We start from the raw sequence: 26,958 nt of genomic DNA on the forward strand, positions 1-26,958 counted from the left end.
CGCCCTGCCCAAGAACCCACCGACGCCCAACGCTGATCCGCTCTTGTACTTGTATATATTGCTCCTACTCCTCCCGTCTCGCTGGTGGAAGACTCCCGGGTGTACGGGGAAAGCCAAGGGAGAGAATGTTCCGGGCGGGAAGCGAAAGAAAGGTGTGACGAGGAAGATGACCGAGAAAGGACCGTGTCAGTGTCGGTGGAAACACGTGGAGATGTAAGAGGTAGGTCATGGCACGAGAGTTGCGATACTAAGGTAGATCTGAGTGCGAGCGAGCACTTCAAATTGGCCCCCGACACCGCATGCAGAATTATTGCATGGCGAAAGTGCAGAACTCAGATTGGGATCTAAATTTGGTGTTGGGCCCCCAGCAGAATGGCAGCACTTCCCCATCTGCGGCATCGCCTCGGATCCAGTCCGGTTAGCCCAAGATCAATCTGGCGTGCGGTGGAGTCGATCGAGCGCGAAATTTCTTCGAGAATCGCGATTTCCATAGCCCATCGAGTTATTGCTCAAAAAAAGGGGGCGATGATCGTCCCTTCCTTGCGGCGGTCCTTGAGATAGGCTTCCTATTTTTCGAGACAGGAAGATTCGACGCGACTGTTGCCCAAAGCAAGGTTCAGGGGCTAACTAGAGGAAAAAGAGGGTGCAACGAAATACGAAGACCGCTTGATGGTCGATATGTGCGGAATCGGCAGGGTGAGAAAGGAGGCTGGTGGGTGTGAAACGACAAATCCGTTGACAGCCAGGGCATATTCCATTCAATGAAATGAAAATCACTACCTGACTCGGGCAGAGGGTCTGGAGAGGACAAGGACAGGAGCACCAGGTGACACAGGAGAGCCGCAAAACGCCATGAAAAAAAGGGGGTTGTTGCCGCTAGAACAGCGCCAGGAACACCCCGAGAATTCATGCGCGGCGCTCAAGAATCAACTGCGGATATGCAGCAAAAGAGATCGGAAATATCATTCTCGCCTCAGTATCTCGAAGTACTTGGTATAGGGCGTCGTGATCTCATCTGCTGAGGTTCGTCCTGATATTCGGTTGGTATGTATTTTGGGAAAGGCTGCCGAGCATCAGATGACCCAGCAACCTTTGTGGTCATGTGACCAGATGATAAGCCAGTACGAGGCTGTGTCGATTTCAGGGGTTGCGTCGACAGCGAAAATCCGAGACCGGTAGGGTGAGCTCAGTTGAAGCCATTCTATACAATCAGCCTCCAGAAAGAGCCGTAGAAGTGATATACGGTGATCCAAAAATCATAATTTGGTTGTTTGATGGATCACTGGGGCGACGATTGTCGCACTTATGGGGACCTCAGCTGGCTTGAGAAATTGAAGTCAGATATGAGCTTCTATTTTGATTGCTTTTACTTCTGAAAGTTTTCACGTTATTTGCACAATCATGGTCCAGGTTGCAGACGACAATGGCTACAAATGACAACACCTTTTGATTGCCCATGTCCCATTCTGTGTGGATGGGGGTCGATATACGCTGGATTAGCATACACCATTTGACGAACTCAACACGAGGGAATGCTGAGTGTGGCGGCCAACCATAGCCTTAACAATAACCTGTATGGAAAGTTTACAGAGCTCAAATGCAGGCAGGGCAAGAACAGTGGAATGTGGAACTATCTGCACAACGTCCGACGGTCGATAACGTCGAGCCCTTAACAATGGTGTGAGTGAAGGACGAAGGTGTCGTATCAACCGCAGCATAAGGAGTATCGACGGGGCACGAATACAGCACATGAAATGACCCACAACTATATGAGCAGAGGGCGAATGAAATACATGAGAAGCCCGCAGCGATGTGACCAGAGGGCCGCACTCACTATGCCCAGGGCATTGTAAATAGAGAGCGAATGTAGTCCATGTGCAAGTTCCAGCGTTGATTGATAAGCGGAGGATGAGTCTCAATTTTTCCAGAGTGATGGGGACCAAGGGATCCATGCATCGTAAGACTCGCCTATAACGATGTGGTTGGAGGACGAATGGGTTATATCCCGTTGCCAACGCGGTTCATAGCCCAGGCGGGAATTTTGAACAACTTGTCTGTGACGATGTAAGCAGGACGAACGTATCATCTTTACGAGGCCGATGTCAGCGGAGGTCGAATGGGAGATACTGGGAGCAGGGGTTAAATGGGAAGTGTGCGAAGCCGTCGTCATCAAACAAACCAAGACCCCATCAGAGCACCGTGGCACATGCGCGGCCGCTCTGGTCATACCAGCCCTTCCCTAGCTGAATTCAGCGCACGATCATGGACAAAATAATGTCACAGTAGCCGCAGATGAAGATGCAACGGGACGCCGACATGGCTCAAAAATGCACAAAACAGTTGGAACGCACGATGCACTCAGCGCACGACAACGGACATTTGAAGACTGTTTCAATCTTGTTTTGTCCATTTCCTTTTTCCATTTGAAGATCAACACAGAAAAGAAACAAGAAAGTGTTTGAACAGCACGAGGCCTCTGCCTCCACCCTCCACCCTCCACCCTCCTCCCCTCCCCCGCCCTCTCCCCCGTTCCTCCCCTTCTGTCCATCCACCAGGACCCCCCGAGCCAAACCACCGCACAAGAGCAACCGCCCGCCCTTCCTCACGGGTCAACAATAGGCCACCCTGACGCACCAGGCTCGTTGGTGGCCTTGGCGGCCAGAAGATGGACACGTACTTCCTTCTTCTGGCCTGGTCGCCATGACCGACCGACGGCCTGGCGCATGGTGGCCGTGCGCTCCTCCTCGCCCGCTGCCAAAGGGGCCAGAAAGAGGACTTGGTTGGCGACCTGCAGATTCCAACCAGCTGCGTCGGGGCTGTCGACCTTGAGAACAAGGACGGCAGCACCCTGCCGCTGGAAGGCTTCCACAGCCGCCCGCGCCTGAGCGCCCTGGTAGCCATCGTGGCAATTGATGCCTGCCGCGCGGCACGCCTTGACAAAGGCGGTTTTCATGCCCTCGAATTGGGCAAACACCAGGACCGAGTCCCCATTCTGGGTAGCCATCTGGACGATGGCCACCGCGAGCCGCATCCTAGCCCCCACCACCGAGGCGGGGGCCCCCAGGGTCGCGCGGAGTTCGAAAAGAGAGACTGGAATGATGTCTCCAGCCCCCCGGAACTCACAGCAGTCCTTCGAGAGACACTGTTCGCACAGGAGGTGGCCGCATTGAGTTGCGACCGAAAGCCCTGCCTTGTGTAACGGCGTCTCGCCGCATGTCGAACATTCGCCCGGTGGCGAAGTGCTCTCGAAGGCGCCCTTGACGACACCCAGGAAACGGAATCTGCGGAGTCCCCGCAGGAGAACCTCCAGGTGGTTCTCGACCCTGGCCATACGCAGGTCGACTTCTTTCATGCCGACAGCGGCTTCTTGGACCCCATTCAGCGTGAAAGGGGCCTCGCCGTCGGCTTTTGAAAGAAGTCGCCTCGGCGACACAGGGTTCTCCTGCGAGTACTCGAGGAGGAGTTTGACTGTCTCGAGAGCCGCGGTGTCGGCTAAGTTGCCGTTGGCGGCGTTCTGCATGAAACTGGCAAAACTTGCCGCCGAGCCTGGCACCGCGTTCTTGAGGAAGGAGAGTTCTTGTAGAACTTGCAAGAGCAGTCGCGCTCTTTGCAGAACAAACTCCTTCTGTTCGTCGATCAAATTGGACAGTCTCTGCAGTTCAACCTCTACGAGGGCTCCTAGCACCTCGTCTTCACTCTGACCGCTTGTCCCGCTGGTGGCGTTCTGGACATCCTTTAACATTAGGCTCGCACAGACCAGGGCCTCTACCGGCCCGCTCGTTCGCTCGACCGAGTCCGTTAAGTCTCGGATACTCTCGGGCTCTTTTGGGTCGTCACCATTCACTTTGGTGGTTTTGGTGGTCTTTTTATTGTATGTGCGGTCTGGGTCCATTGCCAATTGCTTAACGTCCGAATATGTGATTAACTCGGAAGCGGTGGACTCGAATTCGTAGAAGATCCTTTTCATCTGGGGACGCTTCTTTGATGGCTTATTCTTTCGGATGAACTTGGAAGAAAAATCTTGCGCAAGTTCATACACTTGTTTCTTGTAAGCCGGCGAGGCGATCTCCTGATATGAGTGAAATTCTTGTGCGTCAGATTTGTCTCTGATCATTTTCGATCGGTCCCTTCCAAATCCGAATTTCCCTTCCTTCTCGTCATATGTCGCAATCCGCGTACCCAGTAGTTTTGCCATAGTGTTGACATTGTCATAATCATGGATCGGAGGAGTCCCAGAGAGCAGCCATCTCGCCGATGCCTCGAGCTGTAGAAGCGCCAGCAACGTTTCGCCTTGGACATAGGTAAATTCATCCACAATGAGTCTTCGAAATGCAAACATGTGCAGGAGAACAGGTATTTTGCGGTCGCCTTTGAAGGTATCGAGTTCTTCGCGAAGGACTTCTGCAGCTGTCGCCGCCGGTTTTTTAGTGGTAGTATTTGCGCCGACTTTTCGACCTTGATTCCGAGGAACCCGTTCCCTCTCCTGATCGCCGTCTTGGGGCATCTCATCATCCTCATCATTACGGTTGGCGTTTTTTGTCTTTTTCTTGGCTTCGCGGTCGGCTTTTATAGCGGCCTTGTTCGTCGCCCGTGAGACATAACCCTGAAACCGTTCATATTTTGATTCAGACTCCGTTTTCGATCTCACATCGTCCCATCTGGACCAGAATTCCTTTTCGCCTTTTTTCATTCCTTCTATGCACGATGTTAGATTTGACAAAGCCACGCTTAGCCATTCCTGAAATGCACGACCAGGGTCGTCGGGAATGCAAGGAGAGCAAGCGATCTTGCGCAAAAAGGTCCAGTAAGCAACCTCGTGGAACATATCCCAAGAAGCCAGGATAAGTCGAGCCGAGCGGACTTGCTCGTGAGAATACCACTGTAGCTGTGCTGTTGTCTCGACGATGATGTAATACGGGCTATTCGCTGGGGGTGAGCTACTGCTGTCGAGTCTTTCCCAATTTAGAGTGTCGGCGAGCTCAGATGCCCACTGCTTGACGATATTTTTGGGCGCCAGTATCAGTGTCGCGTCGGAGTGAAACTTTGCCGATTGAGAGTTGGTTTTGAATGCTGTCGCAGATCGTGCATAGTCTAGCTCGACCAAGGCAAGAGATGTAGTGGTCTTTCCTGCCCCGACCTCGTCGGCGATAATTCCACCGCGAACCTGAAATTTCGGCAAGAGTGCTCTCGTCTCCAATCTCCACCCTAGTGCAGGCAGGCAAGACTCGACCAAGGACGTTTCATTCCACTGTGGTGGCTGGTTTTCTTGGGAATACATCCAGGCAAGAGCGCGAGTTTGGGAATCCCACAGCTGGCGCTTTAGATGTAAGTCATCGTTTATTTGCGGATCAACCAAATCTCCCGCGTTCGACGAAAGTTCCAGAGTGACAAACTCTTGGGGAGGAGCAAATCGGTCATACAACTCTATTCGCCACTCCAGAGAGTTGGACGCAGAGTCGGGCTGGTGGTGGTGGAATAGCTGCGTCACTGCGCGGTGAGCTAGTGTCTTGATGTTGACCACTATGTTCAGCATGATTTTGTCGTCGAGGGTTTGTAACAGTGCAATCGCCGGCTTAGGTCTTGACTTCAGAAGATGCTCATAATTCGCAGCTTCGACTGGACTCTCCATGGCGCTAACCATTTCTTTGGCCTTGGTACTTTTTAGAATCCATCTGAGTGGGGGTGCCCGAGGGCAACATTCGGTGCACATATCAATCGTGAGATCGTCAATGGGTTGCCAGCCGTTCCCCAGTTGAGGGATGCCGGCTGCATGTGACAAGATCCACCCGAATTCGCTCAATGCTTCGGGTTGCCGTTCTAAGTTAATGCAGAGGTCTCGGCGACACCGTAGTCTTTCCTGGGCGCGCGTATCAAAGCTCAAGTCCAGGAGCAAAATCGTCGAGTAACTCTGTGCGCACTTCTTGGGAGATATCGGACTAGCATCTGGATTCTGACACCATCTCTGGATAGTGTTTGCTTCGGTAGGCATCTCCAGCTTCTGTTCTGGGGACTCTGTCCATTTATCCATTAACTGGCAGTTGACTTCCATACCCTTGGCTAATTGTGCTGTAGCAACCGGTCTCCAGGACGCGTCGATGCTTGCGAGGAATGCGCCTTCGTCGTTGACGCTTCGCCGACATGGTTGAGTTGAGAACACAACATTATCGAGGCACGGGTCGTTCAAAGGGCCGGACTTCAGGAATAGAAATGTGGGTGCTTCAGATGAGGACGGGACCACTCTTCGGTGCAAAGTGCCGCTAGGAGCAGGGCAATTCTGGAGTAGCTTGTATTCCCCAACAATCCCGTCAAACACTGAAGACTGATCGTCCCTGAGACCACTCAGAGGATCGATTTGCAGAGCCGAGAACGCGTTTAACGTCGCAAAGGGTTTGGCTTCGATGCCTAGATTCTGCTCCCATGACTTAACTTGTCCGCCTTTGCCAGTGATGTGAAGCTTGAAATCTGTCGAATGCCCGTGTCGGTATTCCCAGATGCCTTCGAAAAGGGTCTTGCTTGGTTGCATTCTTGCCATCGGATATCGAAACAGGTCACGCATTGCACTCTTTGCAGGCTCATTTGCTGGAGCTTTGGCGAAGAGCAGCCACTGGGGGCCAGCGTCAAGATGAAATCGCGGTTCCCCGTGGCTTGAACATGGATTACACATATAGCGCTTCTGGACAAATTCGAGCTCCAGGCGGCAATGCGTCGACTCATAAACGGCCTTCCAAGAGTTTTCAAATTTGATGCCCTGAAATTGCACCTGACTTTTGATCGCTTCCAAGATTTGGTCTCTTGCGGACTTAAAAATGTCATCAGTGAACAGTTGTGTTGGGTCGTCCGGGGATCGGTTTTGCAGGACTGGAGGAAGCAATTTAGTCAGGTAGTCCACAAATGTGTTGGCAAGGTCACGTTGCTGGCCTGCGTTCATCAAGTGGCTTAGATGCTGGTGTCCATGCGTGTCTCTATTACAGCCCTTGCAGCATATGTAATAGCACTCTGGGCAAAATAATAGTTCATGTCTGGTACGTCGATTAAGGCCCTCACAAAGACATAACGGTTGGAGGGTTATAGCCTTGCAAATGATCACGTCCAAGGATTCGGGACCGGTAGCATTTGTCCACTTTTGCACGCTGTAGTTCAAATTGTCCTGATTGATCTTTGCTTTCAAGTCCTTGACAGCGCTGGCTTCTTCTAAAAGACAATCGCGTGGTGTATGTCTTTCGCCAATTGCCTCGTCACCGTACGCCGGAAATATGCTGGGATCCTTTGCCGAAATCTTATGACAGGCAATGATAGCGCTGAGAATTGCTGCTCCAATGACTGTGGTCGACATTGCATTGCCAGCCAGATCCTGAAGCTGCCTTGATGTGTTTTTTCCCAAGTCAAGCTCTCCGATCGGGAATCCTTGCAATGAGAGTAGCTCGAGCCCAGACAGGGGAGCACCTCGTCGGGTGTCGAACAAACAGCCCAATGGCGTAACGCATCCAACAACACCCCACTGGCGACGGTCTGTATCTCGATCGATATTTTGAGAGATATTGATGTTTCTGTGCTTGTATCGCATGTCAAAGTCACGCCGAGCAACGTTATAGAGAAGATGGATGTCGAGAACATCCAGAACCCTCTTGCTCTGGCGAATTGCCCAGCTTTGATCGGCGTAATCGTCAAGTTTTGGTTCGGTATTTCCACGGCGCTTGGTGAATGGCGTCCCAATTCCCAGCCCATCCTTGACGCGTGCGGCCACATGCCTCTTGCGGCAGTTTACCCAGTCGGTCGAAACCCCCTTTGATCTGTTGTCCTCGAGAGTGTGCTGGCCAAGCTGTCGACGGGGGTCGTCGTCGGCGAAGGTGAAGTCGGAATATGGCGACGAAGCACGACGTTGAAAACTGGCCATCAGCATGACCCATTCTCTGTGAGCTTTCTCGATATCGAATCCCACCTCTTTAGCTCGCTCTTTGTGTATGCCGAGTAAATACCCTCGGTTACGTGTTTGTGGAAGATAGTAATCAAAAGAATCCAGCTTTACAGCTACAGATTCGTAGCCTTTTCCCTCCCAGAAGGTTTTTATTTCTCCCCATGGAGCCCCTTCGACGTTTTCAATGATGAGGATGGTCGGCTTGTACATCTTGGCATAGGCACCAATACCATCCATAGTCTTTGCTGATTCGCCTTCGCCGCGCTCGCCTTTCCATTCTCCTTTAGAATTGTTCAAAGCAGAGTAGTCCACGCACGACGAACCAGCGATCAAGATGTGGACATCGCCAGGAGGCTTTTGGCGCGCTCCATACGCGTTGACCGGCCAGCAAGCTTCATCATCTGGATTTTTTGCATGTGGGCCGAACTCAGTCACATCCCGAAAGATGACGGGTGGACTAAAGTTTCGTTCGATGAAGGCTTGTTTCGGAGGTTCGATTTCGGCGCTCCCGAGGTGCTGATATCTGAATCTGTCACCGTCTCCTCGGGAGGTCAGAGACTTTCGAACAAGATCCATGGCAACAAATGGGCTCTCGGTGCCAGAGCACATGGTGAGGACTCTAATGCCGCATTCCTTAAAGGGTTCACAGGCCTCGAGCAGACCTTGGCTGACAGCATGTTCGGTGATGAAGTCGAAGATGCGGTGGATGTCCGACAGAGGGGGGGCGGTGGTGTCGAGCCAATTTTGTCCGTTTGTTGGATTCTCCCTCTGGTTGGCATCGGGTGCGTCATCTTTCTTCCCTTCATCTTTCTGTGCATCTTTGTCTTTTCCAGTTGGTAGCGAGGCCCCACCGGTTGATGCATGCTGAAGAGCTTGTAGAATAGGATCATCATTTGCTGATATCTCACCATCGTCGGGATTCCAGGCGGCGCTTCGAAGCAGGTCGAGTTCATTTTGGCCCTGTTTTGGCTTGTCTGCCTTATCGGTCACTTTCGTGTCTTCCACTTCTGTAGGAGCTAGGTCGATATTGTCGTACAGGCGCTTCCTGGGGGGCCGAGCTGGTTCAGCCCCATCCTTGAACTTGGTCCACACCCTCCACGCCTTGGTGGCCGCGTTGTTCTTAGCGTATGTTGTGGAGTACGAATTGGTAGCGACCTCTACTAATTCGTCACGTGCCTTAGCGGTTGTCTTTCGCCGGCTATCCATGTTGAATACACTCTTGCAGATTTTCTTTCTTCGTGCTGCCACCGAGAGCCTTGTATTCAAGGCCTTGCAAATCAGTCTAAAGTTGAAAGGATATGTACGCAACTCTTGTCTCAGAGCACGTGTGGGAGGCCTCCAGCACGTTTGGTTGTACAGGTCGCGCCTTGACAGCCGGTGAGCCTGGAAAGGTTTTATGTGGGATATTTTCGGTCTTGGGGGAGCTATTCAACTGCTAAGCAAGTTAGTTTGGAAGATATAAGGTCGGTCCGGAATCAACTTACAATCCTGTGGTGTTTATTGCACGGTGTTGGAATTGGGCGGCAAGATAATCGACTCGCAATCCAAGAGGGTTCCAAGAGGCTTCTCGATTGGAGAGATTTGGTAATTTTGAAATGCTTGCTGCCTCTTGGGACTTGCTGTGCTTTCTGAAGGCAGAGGCTCGCAAGAATTTTTGCCATACACCACGAGGGGATGTGCGCTCGAGAACGAGATGCCGTTCAGGAAGAAATGGACAGGCGCTCCACAAAAAGAAGGGGAGGAAGTCTTTGCAAGACTCTGATCCAGAAGACGAGGATTTTGAAGGAATAAAGCGTAGATAATGGTGTTGTTTCGATGGTCTTTGCCATGATCGAGGGTGGAGAGATTGAAGAGCGAAATTTTGGGTAAACAGGATGCGTGCATCGTGCATTGTGCTCTACGCTCCACCCCGGAGGCGCGGTTTGTCTGGCCAAGCATCAAGGACGAGCATTCTCTCGGCATTGCACAGGATAACCTGGCCTTGGACCATTTATTCAACCCTTTCTTGGACGCAGAGAGCTCATTGTATCACAGTCTCGTGGTTGTGGCTGTCATTCTCTTCTTCATCCACCATCAGGGCGACCGTGCAACGCCTGTTCCCTAAACCTGCGCCAGTTCCTCTGCAGTCCAGTGGCTTTATTGGTGATGACCCAATTCTGTGGCCAGAGCACACGAGTTCGACGACAACAAGAACCTCAATGTTGTTAAGACATATCACATTCCACGTGCGTTGATCGACAGCACGCCAACGCTCTCAGCAGTCGGGCCAGCAAACAGATGGTGAGTTTGTTTGTCATCAACCGGCACTAACAGCATGATAAGGAGGACATTGCTTATTGAGAGGGGTGTCGTGCCAGATGTCTTTGTCTGGGAGACACTTGCAGAAAGTTCCATATCTGTGAAGAGACTGGCACATAGGACAGTTGGTGGTGGTTACAAAAGCCATGAAACTAGACTCCTTCCATACCGGTTCAAGGCTCTGGAACACTGGCTCCCGAATCCGAGGTCTTTCAAGCCGCTGAATAGCCGAAGCCTGGAGACGAAAGGTGGCAGCAGAGCTAAAGGTTGAGTTGCTGATACTGAAGAGTCCATGAGAGGGCTACTGTTTTGGAGCCATCTTCGCACATGGGTTGAGCAAACTTGCTTGACACCGAGTCCCGAAAGGCCTCGCTCTAGCGCGCCAGGGTTGTTGTGTTGTTGCGATAACATCTTCCCCTGCCGAGTCAGGTACCAGATCCTTGGAGGAGATCAAGACGCACTGGATGCTTTACAGCACTCCTTAAGGCTCTGTGGAAGCGCCTTGGCCCGAGGTGACCAACTCAACATTCTCCGAGTGCTGGGGTGTCGGGAGAGGGAGCTCGACGAGCTTGACGATGGGTGTGTTATTTTTATATTTATGTGGGTCCCTTGGCAGTCCTTCTAGAAGCAGGGAGCATTCGACCTCCAGAGATGGAGATGCCGTGTGCAGGGCTGTGGAGTGATATCGCTCACAGAAGGAGACTCGTCGATCGTCGGCGCGAATGTGAGGGTATCATTCTGCCTCTGGTCCTAGCAGCTACCTGCGAGGAACCGGAGGCGAAACCGTGCATAGAGGCCATCGGTAATCGCTGGAAGAGGTTCAAAGATGATTCCTGAGAACGATTACGGACGCAGCCGGCCAAAGAGGTCCGCGTCCTTCGTGTACTCGATCAATCGAGGCTTGAAGGGAGGAGGAGGTGGATGGAAGAGGACTTCTGGGACCTTGACTTTGAGCATGGTGATGCTGGCAGCTGTCGGTGAGGTAGTCAGGGTGGTCTGAATCTCCAGCTGCTCCTCCAGAGCCCCCAGCTACTGGAAGAGCAGCTTGAGTGCAGGGAGATCGAGATGCAAACTCGAGGGTGGCATTCGTGCTGATGTGGGAACTACGAGTCTCCATCAGTGATATGGCCTCATTTTTGTTGGAGGTGCCACCCAGTGCTGCCCTTGGCACCACTATGACACTATAACCCCTTTGCCTCTCACAGGACGCTGCGCTACCTCGAATCCCCTTGAATGTCGAGTTGGAGCTCTGCAGCAGTCCCGCTTTCAAGCCACGTACGGATCTCTAGGCTGCTATTATCGCAACAGATTCGAGTCGATACTCCGCCTACACATCTAGACACCCGCTAAGAGAGACACTGGGAGCCGCATCGGTACAGCAGGGAAAGCTACACAACAGCCTCACCCGCAACCTATCTTTCCTTAGGAGCTAGGAGGATGGACGCTATGCGGAATGTGATGACTTGGGCGAGATATATGAGCCGAGCAAGGTGCTTGTCCGTTGCGGAGGCAAGTACATCGTCTGAAAGTCGCTAGCAGGACAGGCAAAAATTCATGAGACGGGACACCGGAACGGTCGTTTGAATAAAAGGGGCTTGGTATTGACTCAGGAGAATCCCCCTCAGGGCGATTGTCGGGTGCCGGGGCTGAGACAGTCAGGACAGCGGATCAATGGAGGTGTACTATCAAGAGGAAGATCAGACTGGCGGTTCGGTGAAGCCAAACACTAAAGGTGACCCCGAGTGAAGAATTGTTACATTTGCCCTGGAAAACTATTCCTATTGAACATGCAAAATAGAACACGGCTTGCCAGGAGAGGAGCTGTTTCTCTGAAAGCATGGTCATCCCTCGTCTTATTTCTTCGAAGCAGCTTCCTCTCCAGCATGGACATTAAGCCCAAGTCCATCTGCATCGAGGTACAACTTGTTCTTTCCTCCAGCTTCTTGTAGAATTTGTGCAATGTTGCGAGCGTTTTCGATCTGTCGGAGCTCTACATAGCTTCTGCTCTTCTTGATCGCGTCGCCAATTAGTTCCGCAGACCTGGCTTCACCCTGTGCGCGGACAACGGTTGCCTGCTTCTCCTGCCTCGCTTTGTCGACCACGAACGCGGCCCGCTGTGCCTCCTGTTGAGCAACTTGCTTGGCTTCAACGGCAGCAGTGAACTCGGGAGAGAAGGAGAGGTGCGTCAACGAAACATCATCCAGCATAATATTGAATCGCGCCGCTCTCCTCGTAAGGTTGTCCCGGACCAGTCTCGCAACATTTTCTCTTTGGGTGATGAGCTGGCTGGCATTGAACTGGGCGACCACACTTTTCAGCACTTCATTCACAATTGATGGAAGGACACGCTCGTCATAGTCTGTTCCCAGCGTCCGGTAAATCTGAGGTAGAGCTTCGATACGAGGTCGTGAGAGGACGCGGCATGTAATATTGACCATCTGTAAATCTTTTGTTCCCGTCAGAGAGGCGACATTTCGTGGCTTCGCTCGAACGTCGTAGTCAACGGGCGTCTCAAACCAAGGTATTTGGATGTGGGTGCCTTTTCCACGTCAGTGACCCATGAAGCAACAGAATATTGAGTGTTCGTCTACCTTCGTTGTAGATTTCTTTTCCCACTCCGGATATTCTCTTGTACTTGATGGCACGATGACCACCCTCCACTACATCTCGTCAGAACACATCGATGCCTGGAATATCTGAAAGGAATTACCATTGAATAGAGAATTTGATAGAACGACGCCAGCAACCCCAAGACCGATCAAAGCGAAGATGCCTCTGCCCGCGGCGCCGCCTCCAGGAAGGCCTCCGAAGCCTTGACCACGACGCTGTTGCAGAGTCCGCTGGATCTGTTGAAAGTGTTCCCGTGGATCGTAGGACATCTTTGCGCCCTTGCGAAGAACGCCAATTTGTGGACAGGTTGGCTTCCAGGTTTGAGGGCTAGCAGGCAACGTCGATGATGGTACCATTCAAGTGAAGCTTTCCGTGTTCCAGCTGCGGAGAAGCAAAGAGCTTGGCGCCGCTGTTAACTGCGTACGAAGAGGCAGTACATTCTCCTCCATACATTCCTCCTGCGCCTCTCTCAAACCAACCACTATTTACATGCCCCTCCACTCCTCTGCTTTCCCAACCACCAATCTCAATTAAATATCTTCAACCCGTGGTCAACTAAACATGGCTCCTGGACAAAGTCGCAGTGTCTTTGTGGGCAATATTCCCTTCAGTGAGCCTTCTACTCTTGATCCTGCAACTTCCAGCCCACTAACTTTCACCAGATCTGAGCGAGGAGAACATTGTCAAGATACTCAGTCAAGTTGGCACGGTTGTCAAGTTCAGGCTGATGACAAATCCCGATACGGGCAAATCTAAGGGATTCGGCTTCGCAGACTTCCAGGATGCTGACCAGGCGGCCAGCGCGGTCAGGAACTTGAACGATTTCGAGATCGACGGCCGCAAGATCCGCGTCGACTGGCCTCACAACAACGAGAAAGACTCGGTGCCAACAAATTACGACCAGACTCCCGGTCCTGGGGTGGACGGACTCCAACAAACAGCGGCCAGCGCCCTCCCTCCTCTGCCTCCAGGTACTGATCTTCCTCCGAACCTCAGGGCCACCGACGCCATTTCACAGACCCTTGCTACGCTTCCGCCACCACAGCTACTCGATGTCCTCACTCAGATGAAGGCGCTTGCCATCTCAGATCCTGCAAGGGCCACGTCGCTTCTTAAGACCGCGCCACAACTCTCTTACGCCATATTCCAGGCTCTCATCTTGATGAATCTCGTGGATCCCAAAGTATTGGCACAAGTCGTCGAACAAGCTGCCAGACCACCTCAGCCGGCCAGCATTCCTCCACCGCAGCCCACTCCACAGCAGTATCCTGGCTTTCCGCCGCCCATGGTAGCCGGCCAAATGCCTCCCAGACCTCAGCAATATCCACCTACAACGATGCAACAACCACCTCAACAGCCTCCCACCCAACCTCAGCTGTCTCATCAAGAGATGATCCAACAAGTCCTGGCCATGGATCAGAGGACTATTGATTCCTTTTCTCCGACCGAGAGGGCACAAATCATGCAGATAAGAGCATCGATGGGAGTTAGATGAAGTTGCAGGGTACGCTTTTCAAATCTATACCTCGCAAACTATATTTCTCAATAAGCACTCGTCAAAGCAGTCGAAAGATTTGGTCAAGGTACGGAGTGCATTTTGCGCTTCATGAGGAATATCCGTTCCGCTGGAATCGGGGATCAAATCTGTACCAAGCCACTCTGGAGGATTTGTGATACGGAGCCCATCAGCAAACCTAATCTGGCTACGCGGCACCAAGGCGAGTGGTCAACATGGTTGCTCAATGTCAATGGCCTCGAACGACGGCAGCATCGCGGTCGAGGCGAGTCGATGTACATAGCAGTCTCTTCAGACGCCCGAATGGCGTGCTAAGGATACACCAACAAGAGAAAATGCAATAGCAGAGCAGTTAGATGATGACGGGGTTTGGGGAAGCTCGAAACGAAACTGTTCCGCATAGATTATGGATTCGCATAGTCTTAATATTTGCTTTGCAATTTTCTACAATGGCCTCACCGCACAGGCCGCCAGTCGCCTTTTACTCTGGCGCCCTTAAAGGACCTCATGGCTCTTCATTCCCGTTCCTCGTGTCTGGATCCCTGTCTGAGTTCACCCTCCCGTGAAATGAGGTGCCGGGCCTCATCAAGCCTTATTGACTGCACTTGCAGGACTTGTCCCGATACCCTCGTCCGTCATTGCGGTCTGCGGCCTAAGTGGACTCCCCTTCCTGCTTCCATCACCTCCCTCTCGCCTTAGCCATCCCGCCCTCCCGGCCTTTCCGGGTGTCTCTATCGGCGACGGCGCAGGTGACGGACTAGGCGACATCATCGTCACCCGTCTAGGCGCCTTGACATTTCCATTCCCGTTTCTCGGAGGACTGATCACCCATCCCTCTCCACCGCTACTGATGTTGCCGACGCTCTGCGGGCTCCTCAGGCTCGTATTACTTTCATCATAGTACCCCCCGCTCTGATACTGATACTCTTCCCCCCGCCTCTTGACGGGACTTTCATCGTACGGATCCCACCCGACTCTCCTCCTCGCGTCGGCTCTCAGCGCCTGCCGATACTTCTCATCCCCTCCTGCGCCCGTCGAGGCGCTCTCTTCCAAGAAGAAAGTAAGCAGTTCGTCTGTAATGGAGAGGTGTGATTGTTGCTGGAATTGTTGCAGAGAGGTGAGTCGCAACAGGAGTTCGAGGAGAGATAAAGAGGTGCGGATAGAGTTGGCCCAAGGTGGAGCAGAGGATTGGGGAGGCGAGGTGATGTGCATGTTTGCCATTGAATTTGTGAGTTGGGGCGTAGTGTCGTCCTTGTTACTTGTATTATCGGCGGATTCTCCTTCGATATCGGATTCAGTATCGCTTGGTTCAGACTCCGTGTACACTTCAAACGCAATCCATTCTGGGTCGAGAGACGGCGGGAAGCGCCATGGATCACCGTTGTGGTCTTCTTCGACATATTGCTGTTCCTGCAGCTTCTCTTCCAGCTCTGCTACTAGATCTTGAGCTTGCTCACTATCGTGGTCGACTTCTGCTATTCCTAGCGCCCCATCTCTGTCCCCCATTCGCCTCGGTGGGATTGCGTTCAGGTCTCTCTTCAACAGCAACACTGGATGATTACTCTCTGCATCGCTCCCGATATTCAGGACTTTGCTCGTATCTGCATAGAATATCTTGGATATCTCATGTACAGGAATCATCTCCCGTATTCCTGCGAGCATGACATCGTCAAACGGGCCCGGATGAGCCTGGTCGTCTTCGAAGTCGTGGACGCGATCGTCGTCAAAGTCTTCAATGATCATCATTTGGTAGGCGTATTCATCGGCTCGGGCATCTGCACGGATACTTGGTGCGGAGCCAGGCAGGTCGGTCTTTGCATTTGGAATCGCACAAGGAGAAGAGATTTCGGCGGCAGGAATGGCATCGGATCCGGACCCAGTCCCGAGCACGACGTCGAGGGGAACTCGCCGTAGCTTCACTCTTGCTTTATGAATTACTTCCTTCCAAGTTGTTTCCCGGATATCTTCTTCGGTTTGGGGGCGGTCATGGCCCGCAAACAGCATGTAGACGGTAAGAGTGAATGTGGGTCCGATTTGAACGGCGTGATTTGGAGAGATGGAATACTGAGTGTCGCCCGCTGTAAGGAACGTGCTGGCTTGTAGAAGTCGTGAAGGGGAAATAGATTGCGGTAATGACGTTGAAAGACTGGCACCGGAGGTAGTGATGGCGAGATTGATCAAGGGCACGGCATCTTCAATCCTCTCCAGTAGCTTTTTGATGTCCTTGACAATCAATGCCAAATCTGCTTCAGTCTGAGCTTTGGCTTGGCTACTGAGCTTGCTGGTCTTCCGAGCAGCTTGTTCCTCTGCTGCCTTGGCTAGTCGTTGTCCCAGAGATTGTATCTCGAGGCGCAGCTCCTTGGTGAGAGCGACAGCTGATTCTAGAGAGGTGTTTCCTCGAGCTGCAATCAGTTCGATCATGTCAATAGCCGGCGACACGATGCGGATTTTATGCTGCAGTCGTTGTTGCAAGGCATACAATTCATCTCGAACGTTGCTTTTCGGCGTGCTGTTGAGGAGTTTGGCTGATTGCCTGATCGCGTATGACGCTGTAATGGTAACACCTGAACGAATGGCATAGTTCATGGCCTGTTGGGTCACTTTCCCCAGGAAAACGTCCATTTTTGCAAAGCACAAGGTCGAATGCTCCCGCTGAAATGGCAGCTTTTGATAGCAAAGGAGAAATGACAGCGTCGAGCAGAAGGAAAAGAGAGCAGAATTCGGAAGTGAAGTTCTCGGTGACACGTTCTTCTCATGCTACTATTGCAGGTGCGCAACAGGCATCAACGCTCATAGTTGACGAATGCAGTCTCCACGTAGCGTACTGCATGCTGTGCATACTTAAGTATTCTTACGAATTGCTATTGCAGACGGAAGACAATGTTGCTCTGGACTTGGGTGGCGCGACACTGCAGCCTTACCAACGATGAAATCATTACAACTCAGCCTTGCCAAGGAATTTTTTGTTCCCAAAAACTGCCCCTCCAAATAATGAACCTTGTGAACCTAACCGCAGTCTACTTCCGTCGAGATCCTCAATCTCCACTTAACTTTGACTCACAGCCTGCGACCCTACTACGCTCTTTCTCTTCTTCTTAAGAGCCCTTTGCCATTCTCATCAGTCGAATTTTCAACCACTTTCAAAAATGGCGGGCAACTTTGATTCCTGGGAAGACGCGGCGGCGCAAGAGGAAGACCTTTCGAAGAAGACACAAAATATGAGCATAAATGCCAACACTTTCAGGCCTGGAGCCGCATCTTTTCAGCCTGGTGCTGCCACTTTCCAGCCGGGACAGCCATACCAACAGAATGGCTACCAGAACTACGGGTATGGGCAACAGCAAGGCTACAACCAATACCCTCAATACGGCCAGCAATATAACCAATATCCTCAGTATCAGCAGCAACAAGGCTACAATCAAGGCTACAACAGCGGCCAATTCGCCGCTTACAATCAAACACCTGGTGGCTTTCAACCCAGACAAGGTGCCCCCATAAGCATTGCAAAGAGATCGGACACCCAGCCTGCCCCTGCGCCTGCCCCAACACCTCAACAGCCCCCCCCACCAGCAACGAAGGCTGAAGCGACTCCCGTTGCCCCTGCATCCAAACCACAACCAGCTACCGCAGCACCTCTAAAGGCGAAGGTTCTTTCGATTGGTGTCCCAACATCGGCATCTGCCTCCCCTAAGAAACCAGCCTCTCCCACCACCAAGGACGAGCCAACAACTCTTAAAGCGGAGGCCGGAGCCAAAGCCGCTGCGGTGAAAGCCGTTGAAAAGACTGGTGAAAAGGTGTCTGGAAAGACATCACCTGCCCCATCATCAGGAAAATCCTCTCCGACACCGGCGGATGCAAAAAAGCAACGAAATGCGGATGAAGTTGCGGAATCACAAACGGCCGATGTGGATGCATCGGTCCTGGAAGAGATGTATGGGAAAGAACACGTCAACGTCATTTTTATCGGCCACGTTGACGCTGGAAAATCCACACTAGGTGGCCAGGTCCTTATTCAAACAGGCATGGTTGATGACCGTACATTGGAAAAGCATAAACGAGACGCTAAAGACGCTGGGCGAGAAACCTGGTACATTTCTTGGGTATTGGATTTGAACAAAGAAGAAAGAGCCAAGGGAAAGACAGTTGAAGTTGGCCGGGGCTTCTTCGAAACTGAGAAACGGAGATACACCATCCTTGACGCGCCGGGCCACAAAACATATGTGCCGAATATGCTGAGCGGTGCAGCTCAAGCAGACGTTGCAATCCTGGTTATATCTGCTCGAAAGGGTGAATTCGAGACCGGGTTTGAAAAGGGTGGACAAACCCAAGAGCATGCCATGCTGATCAAGACCACTGGTGCCAAAGAGTTGGTCGTCGTGGTGAACAAAATGGACGATCCCACAGTGGAATGGTCCAAAGAACGGTACGACGAGATTGTGGGCAAGCTGAAACCATACCTGAAAAAAAGGATTGGCTTAGACTCTACCTTCATGCCCATCTCCGCTCAAACGGGAATCAATGTCAAAGACCGCATTCCCCCTAACGTCGCAAAGTGGTACAATGGCCCCTCCCTCCTGGAATTCTTGGATGGCATGGCAAAGATCCAGCGCAACATCAATGCTCCCTTCATGATGCCCATTGGCGCCAAATATAGAGACATGGGTACCATGATCGAAGGCCGCATCGAAGCCGGCGTGATTCAAAAGACTTCCACTTACGTCATGATGCCGAACCGCGAGGAGGTCGGCATTTCAGCCCTCTATGGTGAGACGGAAGACGAAATCCCCTACGCCACCTGCGGTGAACAAGTGCGCATCCGCTTGCGAGGAATCGAGGAAGAAGACATTCAACCTGGCTTCGTGCTCTGCTCGCCCAAACGCCTCGTTCACTGCGTCAAGGAGTTTGAAGCACAGATCAACATCGTGGAATTGAAATCCATCCTTTCTGCAGGCTTTAACTGCGTCTTGCACGTCCACGCCGCCACCGAAGAAGTAACTTTTGCAGCGTTGCTCCACAAACTCGAACCGAAGACAGGACGCAAGAGTAAGAAACCGCCTCCATTTGCCGCAAAAGGACAAAACATCATTGCAAGGTTGCAGGTCACAAGCGGTGGAGGCAAGATTTGTGTCGAGAGATTCGAGGATTATCCGCAGCTAGGACGGTTTACACTCAGAGACCAAGGCCAGACAATCGCTGTGGGAAAGATCACCAAGTTGATTTTCGATGATGACTGAATGAATGAATTTGTGCAAGGAGTCAAATCCAGGGGTATTTGTCGTCCTTTGTGTACAGCGTGTGGTCAGGAATAGACCCGGCAGACATGGAGCACGAGAGGCAAGAAAAATGCCACGTAAATCAGAAGAGACATCTCATGAACATCAAGATGGACCGGAATGAAACAAGGAGTGCATGACAGGACAGCTAGAAATGATTGCATCAACAGTTGAACAGCTGTTACAGGCGGGCAGATTGGGTTTGAGGTGGTCGGGGCGAGGCAGGCACAAGTAAATGGCTACGACTCATTGTGCGCGAGCTGGATGAAATAAACATGATTGAGACACTGTCACTTCACTCAAAGAACAAAATACAAGGAATTAGGATTCCCAATGCATTACAACGCGCTTTGATGGTCAGGTCGGTGGCTGTGCTCCGGAATGATATCTCATCCGCATTGTAGATTCGCACCTAATCCCAAGGAGGTACGCCATGCGACTCGCAATCCAGTCCACGTTGTCATGTTCATGTTCAAGCAGGACCGCAGCGGCCATCCATGTATGCACAACAAGCATGAAGGACTGTTTTTTTTTTGTCTCGGATCTAAAAGTACAGTTTTCGGGGGAAAAGCGAGAGATCAGACCCGACCGATCCCACTCGATCCAATCAATACCCAGGTTCTGTTTTTGTGTTCCTGCGACGCAGACAGCAGCTTTTGTGTCCTTCCTTTCTTCCCAAGATTCCAGGGTGCCAAAGCAGCGTCAAAAGGAGAAGTGGGAAAAATAAATATGGTTCCTGGGTCCTGTCCTGTCCTGTCACCTGTGTCTGTTTGAACACAAGGCCAATTTACACCCCCAGCGGCAACTCTCCAGCGCTCGTAGGCGACACGGGCGAGACGCTTGAAGAAAGTTCCTTCAAAGGTGCTATCAGCGACTGTATCTCAGGACCAGTTGCTAGGTCATCATATCCATCAGTAGTGCCAACGACTACTTGAACGCTGATGAGACCAGGGGCTGTTGGGATTGCAGTCACTGCGCCCTAACCCTCTACCAATCGTGGAAGAAGATCGCAAACGGATGGGTTGAAGAGTATTTTTGCGATGGGATCATTTTGAGTCGGGAATGGGAGGGTCACCAGGCATTTACATCGAAACTAGCCTGTAGATTCATAGTTAGTTAGTGCTCGAGTCTTCTCCCTCTGAAAGTGCTGAGGACGGATTGCACACATAACGGAACGTACCTCATCGAAATAAGTCGTCACAACGGTCCTGTCGGCAAACTTGCGTCCCGCAAGGGCTTGCAACGCCTTCTTCGCAGATTCAGGTTCCTCATACTTGATGAAGATCTTGCCCACGCCAGCGGACTGCCGACTGCCCATAGATGGGCGAGGAATCTTCATACCTAGGATCTTGCCGTACTTTTGGCATTCTTCCATTACATCTTCGCAGATTTCTGCCACGCCGGAAGGGCTTGGTTAGCATTTGACACCCCAAACAGAAAGGGGGAAACGGAAGGGGTAGGAAAGAGCATGTTCCTCCCTTCCCTCCTTACCTTCATAATCATCATTATCGATAAGTTCCTCCGGTGTCACCATGTTCAGTAGTTGTAGGACGCGCCCGTCTTCCAAGTTTTCAGCCGTGGTTCCGGCGAACATAGACATGGCGTTAACGCCCATCTCAAGCCCAGCAGCTTGTGTGTATCCAATACTCGCACGGGTGACTTTAATAGCATTGCCCGCTAGATCCATGCCATTGAGACCCTCAATTGCAACGGTAGCGACGGATGGGTCTGCATATTCACAGAAAGCGATGCCCTATTGAGCAGTTAGAGAGTTGTATCGTGAGCCGGGACCAATGTGACTTACCCGTGATTCCGTTGCATCTCTGTCCCGCACCAGAACAAAGGCTCTTAGTTCTCCAAATGCTTTTAGCAACTCAATGACCTGGTCGTCTGTCAAAAAGGGCGGCAGATTTGTGATAGCTAGTTTGTTTGCTGTGTCGGGAACCTCAGTAGATATCTCGCCATCTGTGTATGCATCCTCATCTGCAGATGGAACAATATAATCCCTGGGTCGTCGAATTTCCAAACCCTTGGGAGGTGCAGCCCCATTGCCGTTCATCTCAGAATGATGCTCCTCCATTGTGATTCCATCCATGGCCAACGCCACTGTCGCATCAGAGGGCTGCTTAAATTCCACCAGTGCGAAGCTCCTATCTTCGGCAATGTTTGCCTGTGCACATGGATCACTGCTCTTGGTGACGTTCAAACCATTGAGCTGTAGATTGAAGAAACCCACCAGGCTCTCCTCGGTGACGGATGCCGGAAGGTTGTGGACGAACAATCGCCTTGACTGGCGCGCATTAGACGGCCTTAGCGCGGTAGCATTCGCGCCGCCCGATGGTTGATTCATGAAGGCTTGTAACCGACTTGGATCCATCTGCTGTTGTCGAGGGGCGCCTGGCAAAGGGAACATGCCCGACATCTTTGCCTGCTCTGCGGTGACATTTTCGTAACCGGGTGGTTTGATGTCCCACTGCGTCATTCTCCTCTTTCGCTCCAATATCGGAACGACATCTGTGAGATCAGGAGTAGGTTCCCTCTTTTTCGGAGGAGGGCTGTTCTTCCGACCTCGAGCTTGAGCAGCGAATTCATCGCGGTCCTCTCGCCCGCTCCGATCACGATCACGGTTGGCCCCTCGGCGGTCATCGAACAAGTCGCGATCCCTCCTGGGCGGCCTGTCGTCGTCACGACGTCTTGGGCCCCTGTCTCTGTCCCAATCCCGATCGTCTCGCCTCGATCCGTGTCTGTCCTCTCTTTCGCGCGCCCGATAGTCTCGACTCGAGGAATAGGAGTCCGCTTCGTACTCGCGTCGCGATGAACGGTGATGTGGAGATCTTGATCGTCTTCGCTCGCCTCGATCTCGGTTTCGGTCCCGGTCGCGGTCTCTACGTTCATCTCGTTCGTATCTGGAGGTCTGAAACAATGTCAGTGGCCACCGTTGCAAGATATCAAGAGTCAGGATGACGTACATGATGCTCTCTAGAGCGCCCCGGGTCTGAAGAGATCAGCAAGTGTTGAGACAAAGTGCAGGGGGGGGTTTAAAGGCACCTCTTGAGGAGTAGTTGTCCCCGTTCATGGTCGCGACACAAGACGGAGTCTGGTGTAAATCGTCACAGACACAGCCAAACGTGCAAAGCGGTATTGGATCAATAAGCGCTGAGACTCGCTTGACAATGGTTCAGATCACGGAAGTGTCGACAAGACACACGATGAAGTGATTCAATTGTCGCAGCGCAGGAAAAGTGCAGCTGCGCAAAGCCTCGCTTCGCGGCTCGGGCAACCTGCAACTTTTTCGATGGCGACCATATCAGACCACGCCAGGCTCGAAACGGAGTCCTGATGTCGCCGCTTTTTGCACCGATGGCGCCAAGCAAATAGGAGCACGTGGAGGCGACCTGCCAAGATAAGTCTGCTTTAGGTAAGCTAATGCAGGGGCTAACAAATGTGACAAATGATGCAAACACCACAAGTATGGAATCGAGATTGGTATTACATCTATCGACACACATTACATCGGCCATTATAGAAACCGAACCATTAATTTAATGTGATGCACTTACGACGGTCAAATATGTCTGTATGCGCTTCTTTTCGTATCCCACTTGGCACAGCATGCTCCGGTTACTGTTACAGTACTCGTCTGCCTTATCTGCACTCGGATGCCATTATGACTTTGTTCCACCAACTGCCTGATATGCGGCGGAGCCTTTTTGAGAGCCGCTTCAGTGTATTCCTGACACTCCTGACGCAAGATCGCCACCCGCCCGTGTTCTCATCTCGACAATGCAAAGCCTTCTCGCCGTCTCATTTAAAGTCCGTGTCATGGTGTCAAAGTCAGCCGAATGTGGATCTCCAAGTAGCCGAGTTGGGTAAGTGTGCTGATCGAGAGTGTTCTCTACATGGTCGAGCCCTGTGACTGGCGCTGCACCCTTCCCATATCAAGGAACGCTGACGACAAGCGATGCACACTTGTATTAATATATTTCATACGGACATACTCCCAGACCGTGGCCCTTTGGCACCTGCTGCTAAGCCGGTGCAATGGAGTGAGGGTGACTACGAACTCGACATCAGCCACTGTTTTTTTCTACATCGCACCTGACGTTGCCTCGACGGCTAATTCTGGGAGCGGTAATTGGTAAACATCTTGTCGAGAGAGCTGGTACTCGGCGCTTAACTTCGGCTCAGCCTCACCTTCGTACCTCTGGTTGCCTGTTAGCGCTCCACCAGGAGTAGCCATAAAGGTGAGCTGGCAGCCGCATCGTTCATTTCATAGAAAGCAGACCACTGATTTATATGGCGTGGTAGTACACTTAGAAACTGGGGATTTTGGCTAATCCATGACCCACGACACATCCTAATTTGTGGTCAAAACAATCAGCTGGATGGTTTCAACGATCGTCCCACTGTTCACGCGACAATCTTTCTATCAATAACCCGGAAGAGGCCTGTACAAGGTCTCTAAAGCCGATAAACTGAACTCGAAAATGTCAATTCTTAGGCTCTCCAATGCCTCGACTCATCAAGAACATCTGCAAGACCCTGATTACGAACCATCGGCAAATGATTTCTGTTTGGTGTGCCGGAGTATCATGGAGCGAAGTGATGCGCTTGTTCTGATCATCGAGAAAAATATGACAACAGAGCTTAAGCGTGAGCGATGGGATTACCACTCCGACCTAGGCGAGCCTATTAAATCTGTCCTTAATGGCTGCCATCTTTGCTCTCTCCTATATGAATCATGTTGCTCTGAAGTTTTCGAGCCTCCACGCTGCTTGCCTCAAGGACAACTTACCTTGAAAATTGTGCCGATCCGCCCAGACATAGGCTCGGAAACATATACCGGCAGCGCAAAGCCTTGCTTCTGGTTTCGACTGGGGTTGGAGTCCAACCTACCCAGGTGGAGAGGAAGCTTAACGACTCTCAGTTCCGTGAGGAACTCTTGCTCACTTGGGCACATCGCTTCTCAGCAACTCTGCGACGAGAGCTGCTCCTGGCACAAAATACAAAACAAATGTTAGAGAACGTCATCGACAGCCTCCGAAGCCACTTTAGAGCTTGCGAGATCGTGGTTGGCGACCTGCATCGCGCGACATTCGTTGTGCTCCAGCTCAATCGGAGATGGACGCCCAAAACGATTGCTTGCCCTTTCTGGCAGTCCACAGGCACCAAGCCTTCATATTGTGGAGGTAGCGCCTGTCGCTGGCTCTCCGGAACCTTACCTGACACTGTCACACTGCTGGGGAACAAAGCCCATCTTTAAACTTGAAGCGGCCAACTACCATACTTTCATGAAAGACGTTCCCTTCGGTTCGTTGTCTCGAACTTTTCAAGACGCGGTACGGATCACACGACGTCTCGGGTACAGCAGGCTATGGATCGACGCACTGTGAATCATTCAAGATGATTCGGCGGACGTCGAAGCAGAAATCCCGAACATGGGGTACATTTACGGTGGAAGCATCTGTACTATCGCCGCCTTGAGCGCGGTCAACAGTGCCGACGGCGGTTTTGCAGCGCGAATACCGCTCTCTCGAGCCCCCTGCCGACTTCGAACAAAGCGCGGGCACGACTTTGTTTTGGCTTGCGAAGACATGGCGATGTATACTCGGAATGGATCACCAACGCATGGGACGATGATTTTTGAGCATGGAGCATCTCATGATGACAGTCAAATACCGAGTCTATATCGGAGAGCTTGGGTTGTACAAGAGCGTGTGTTGTCTCCAAGGACGCTCTATTTTAGCAGATTGGGCATCTACTGGGAGTGCTGTGAATCAATCCTTTCCGATGCAGATGCGCATGCTGGACGGGGCGTTCATGAGTGGAGTAAGTTGAAAATGAGCATGAGCTATATGATCGGAAGAAGATCCAAGACTATCTTTGCTGCCATTTTGCCAAATGCAAATCATACCACACGAGGCGACCCTGGCGAGCATAACGCGGGAACTGACAATTTAGATGAATGTCATAGGAGATGGCTGCGCCTGGTGGAGATCTACTCTCACAGCCGATTGACCAAGGTGTCCGACCGATGGCCAGCTTTGGCCGGCATGGTCAAAATCATTGAGTCTGCCATGAATGTGCAGATCTTAGCTGGTATCTGGCGAGAGTATCTCCTGGTGGACCTGCTATGGACATCCGCTGGGCACTCGACGCGATCAGACGAATACAGAACGCAGTCAAAGTCAATGAGATTAGAAAACGGACAGCCGACTTGGTCGTGGCTCTCAGTGGATAGCGGTGTCGTATTTGGTCCTCATGATCCTGACCAAATGGAGTTTACAGCGAAGATATTATCGGTGGCTTCAAAGCTGAGATCAGCGGCTCCTGGAAATGAGCTGCATCTGACTATTGACGCGCCGATGTTCAGATGTGAGATTGCCGATGGGCCACTTGGACCCAAGTTGTCGAACCCGGAGCTCTCCAAGGACATCAAGACCCATACAGAGCCAGAATTGGATTGGCTTGGGCTTCTTAATGACCAATTCGACTTCAGTATGAATGCTGCACAGACACCTGAGGCGTGGGCTTTACCATTGACACAAACAAGAAACCATGAGTCTGCTTCAGGGAATGTCCCTGGCTTTCTGAGACAGAAGGTGCTCTCTGGTGATGTTCGACAACACAGTTTGACAGAGTTGATAATTGTGCCAGACCCGGTCGACGGTTCGCAATGGTCTAGAATTGGGACGTTTTCGTATCGGTTTCGGGAGGGTTTTTTTTTTTTTTTTAGCTCCAAGGTCGATCGTGTCAACGAAGTTCTTGCCAAAAGAACGAGAGTCGACGTATACTAAACAGCTTTTCTGTCCAGACATATCCACTGGCTTAGGCACGGCTCACGTCAAATGGTGACGCTTAGGTCTGGAAGCGCAAATGGACTTTGGTGAGGTTAAGACTTGGTGCTCTTATGGCCGCATGCAGAGACAGAACGGCAGATCCCTCTCTCCATATGGTCTCTTTCAAGGAAACGGGAGGGCGTGAAGCGGAAGGCTCAATGCAGCACTTCGGAATATGCCTGCCCACGAAGAATTGAATTGAATGCACTTGGATCGTGGAGGTTTTCCAACTGCAGGATGGGCGTCGTCTGGGTCCTTTCAACACAGCGTGGCCAACGAACAAACAAAGAACAAACAGTAAGAGCATTTGTCTAACACAAGCCTGTGGTACAACTCTTTAGAACGCCTTTTCTTTTCCCTGGCTTTGGACATGACAACTGTCATCACGTTTCCGCCGAGTTGGAGGGACAGCAGCTGGATTTGATGTGCTTTGGCCCTTTTGAGCCTCGTTGCGTCCGTCCATCCATTCAATTATAAGCCCTCTCCCTCCCCTCAGCGCATGCAAAT

General features: G+C 51.7%; 7 protein-coding genes across 7 annotated transcripts; 3 read left to right on the forward strand and 4 right to left on the reverse strand.

The window, feature by feature from the left end:
• Positions 1–2,602: 2,602 nt before the first annotated feature.
• A1O5_03995 (uncharacterized protein) lies at positions 2,603–9,121 on the reverse strand (the record flags this gene model as incomplete). The annotated part of the gene is made up of 1 exon (XM_007744604.1): positions 2,603–9,121. One exon carries the CDS (start codon positions 9,119–9,121, stop codon positions 2,603–2,605), a length of 6,519 nt encoding a protein of 2,172 aa, XP_007742794.1.
• Positions 9,122–12,066: 2,945 nt separating this feature from the next.
• Positions 12,067–13,092, reverse strand: A1O5_03996 (uncharacterized protein; the record flags this gene model as incomplete). Its single annotated transcript, XM_007744605.1, has 3 exons — positions 12,067–12,752; positions 12,805–12,873; positions 12,924–13,092. The coding sequence occupies 3 exons, from the start codon at positions 13,090–13,092 to the stop codon at positions 12,067–12,069; spliced, it is 924 nt and encodes a 307-aa protein (XP_007742795.1).
• Positions 13,093–13,384: 292 nt separating this feature from the next.
• On the forward strand, positions 13,385–14,318 carry A1O5_03997 (uncharacterized protein; the record flags this gene model as incomplete). The annotated part of the gene is made up of 2 exons (XM_007744606.1): positions 13,385–13,433; positions 13,486–14,318. The coding sequence occupies 2 exons, from the start codon at positions 13,385–13,387 to the stop codon at positions 14,316–14,318; spliced, it is 882 nt and encodes a 293-aa protein (XP_007742796.1).
• Positions 14,319–14,924: 606 nt separating this feature from the next.
• Positions 14,925–16,961, reverse strand: A1O5_03998 (uncharacterized protein; the record flags this gene model as incomplete). The annotated part of the gene is made up of 1 exon (XM_007744607.1): positions 14,925–16,961. The coding sequence occupies one exon, from the start codon at positions 16,959–16,961 to the stop codon at positions 14,925–14,927; it is 2,037 nt and encodes a 678-aa protein (XP_007742797.1).
• Positions 16,962–17,485: 524 nt separating this feature from the next.
• On the forward strand, positions 17,486–19,573 carry A1O5_03999 (uncharacterized protein; the record flags this gene model as incomplete). The annotated part of the gene is made up of 1 exon (XM_007744608.1): positions 17,486–19,573. The coding sequence occupies one exon, from the start codon at positions 17,486–17,488 to the stop codon at positions 19,571–19,573; it is 2,088 nt and encodes a 695-aa protein (XP_007742798.1).
• A 1,110-nt stretch (positions 19,574–20,683) lies between these two features.
• A1O5_04000 (uncharacterized protein) lies at positions 20,684–22,583 on the reverse strand (the record flags this gene model as incomplete). The annotated part of the gene is made up of 4 exons (XM_007744609.1): positions 20,684–20,710; positions 20,793–21,004; positions 21,104–21,365; positions 21,417–22,583. 4 exons carry the CDS (start codon positions 22,581–22,583, stop codon positions 20,684–20,686), a joined length of 1,668 nt encoding a protein of 555 aa, XP_007742799.1.
• A 2,467-nt stretch (positions 22,584–25,050) lies between these two features.
• Positions 25,051–26,467, forward strand: A1O5_04001 (uncharacterized protein; the record flags this gene model as incomplete). The annotated part of the gene is made up of 2 exons (XM_007744610.1): positions 25,051–26,281; positions 26,349–26,467. The coding sequence occupies 2 exons, from the start codon at positions 25,051–25,053 to the stop codon at positions 26,465–26,467; spliced, it is 1,350 nt and encodes a 449-aa protein (XP_007742800.1).
• Positions 26,468–26,958: the final 491 nt, after the last annotated feature.

Source organism: Cladophialophora psammophila, assembly GCF_000585535.1.
Source record: "Cladophialophora psammophila CBS 110553 chromosome Unknown aczJe-supercont1.5, whole genome shotgun sequence".
Lineage (NCBI taxonomy): Eukaryota > Fungi > Ascomycota > Eurotiomycetes > Chaetothyriales > Herpotrichiellaceae > Cladophialophora > Cladophialophora psammophila.